Below are 1,754 nucleotides of genomic sequence, written 5' to 3' on the forward strand. Positions count from 1 at the left end.
GCGGTAAAGCTGTTGCCTTGTGATCATGAGGTCACGGGTTCAAGTTTGGAAACAGCCTCTTGCAGATATGTAGTGAAAGGCTGAATACAAAAGACCCAAAGTGGTCGAACCCTGCGCAAGCAGGAGCTACGTGCACCTGGCTGCTCTTTTTTTAGCGTAAACAATGTACTGCGGCTTTGTGATTCAGTGGTAATCAACATGTCCTTTTGTTGCGCAATTGTTGTAACTAAATGTTTAAACGCGTGCATCCAGTTTATTCATGATGCACTGATACTTCTTTAGTTTCATTATGTAATGATGCCATATAAGATCAGTTGCCACTTATCAGTCAAAAACAGAAAGCCACAAACACGGCTGTCATTCTTTGACTGCAGACAAGGGAAAGCCACAAACACGACGCAGCGGTAAAGCTGTTGCCTTGTGACCATGAGGTCACGGGCTTGAGTTTGGAAAGAGCCTCTTGCAGAAATGTAGGGAAAGTCTGCATACAAAAGACCCAAAGTGGTCAGACTGGCTGCTCTTGTGTTTTTATCGTAAACAATTTACTGTGGCTTTGTGATTCAGAGTGGTAATCAACATGTCCTTCTGTTGCGCAACTGTTGCAACCAAATGTTTAGAGGCGCAATCCAGTTTATTCATGATGCACTGATACTTTAGTTTCATTATGTAATGCCACATAACATCAGTTGCCACTTATCAGTCAAACACAGAAAGCCACAAACACGGCTATCAATCTACAATTGAGTGCAGTCAAGGGAACTGCTCACTGTATCTTAGAAAATAGGAAAAACTCATGTAGCTGTTCTTTATAAGAGTTGAATTTCTATTTTCAGTAAAGCATTCAAACTTCTGAATTTCTTATCATTTGAAATAGTGATCGATCATCTTAAGTGACTATTTTTCGATAAATGTTCAGGTTATCCTGGTGCTCCAACCATGCCGCAGCACGGGGGCCCTCCTGGTTCAATGCCTATGCAGGTGGCACCTCTCCCAAGGCCTCCGACACTACAACCTCCAACATCTGGGGCCCCAGGTGCACCCATGTCCAACAACGCATCACCTCCAGGTCCTCCACCGATGTATCAACCAAATCAACCACCAACTGCAGGCTCAACTTCTGGCGCTCCACCCCTGGCCCCAGCGGCCCCTCCACAGGCTGCATTCTCCTATGCACAATCGAATGAAGGCAACCACTGATCTGTTCATTGGTGGTTATCGAATGAGATTCGAAGAACAGCCGTAACTTGGAAGTTGATGCTTCCTGCCTGTCTGTCTCCCGAATTTCGGAGGCAGTCCGTCTCTTGAAATTTGGAGAATTGTTAAGAAAGGCTTCCTGCAGTTGTATTTTTTGTATTTTAGGTGGTGTAACCTTTACTTAATACACCGACTTCGTATTAGTTTCTTGCCCTTGAAACTTGATAATGGATATAACCCATGGATGGCGTACTTGATGTAGTACATATTTGTCATTAAAACAAATTTATTTGTTGAGATAACACTGGGCTCCTCTTGGCATGGTATCAGTTCACTTGGACGCTATTATCAATGCTACACTATTACCCGTTTGATTTGCTCGATGTTAATGTGAATATTGGCTGTCAAACTTTCATGTTTTTGTCAGAAGTAATTAGCCATGTTTTCTTTTGAACAACAACAGATTTTATTCCATTAACAACATTTTACAGAGTAATGTGAAAGGTCTCACACTTGACATGGCGAGAGCATCTCTCACAGTACAAGGCCCTGTGTCTGAA

General features: G+C 42.9%; 1 protein-coding gene across 1 annotated transcript in view; it reads left to right on the forward strand.

The window, feature by feature from the left end:
* Window positions 1-1,523, forward strand: part of LOC123144527 (U1 small nuclear ribonucleoprotein C-1) — a 5,197-nt gene extending 3,674 nt beyond the window's left edge. The window contains exon 5 of the mRNA XM_044563716.1: window positions 917-1,523. Within this exon, the coding sequence (XP_044419651.1) occupies window positions 917-1,197 (281 nt within the window). The 3' untranslated portion in view covers window positions 1,198-1,523. The remainder of the gene's footprint in view (window positions 1-916) is intronic.
* Window positions 1,524-1,754: the final 231 nt, after the last annotated feature.

The sequence above is a fragment of the Triticum aestivum genome, chromosome 6D, assembly GCF_018294505.1.
Source record: "Triticum aestivum cultivar Chinese Spring chromosome 6D, IWGSC CS RefSeq v2.1, whole genome shotgun sequence".
Taxonomy (NCBI): Eukaryota; Viridiplantae; Streptophyta; class Magnoliopsida; order Poales; family Poaceae; genus Triticum; species Triticum aestivum.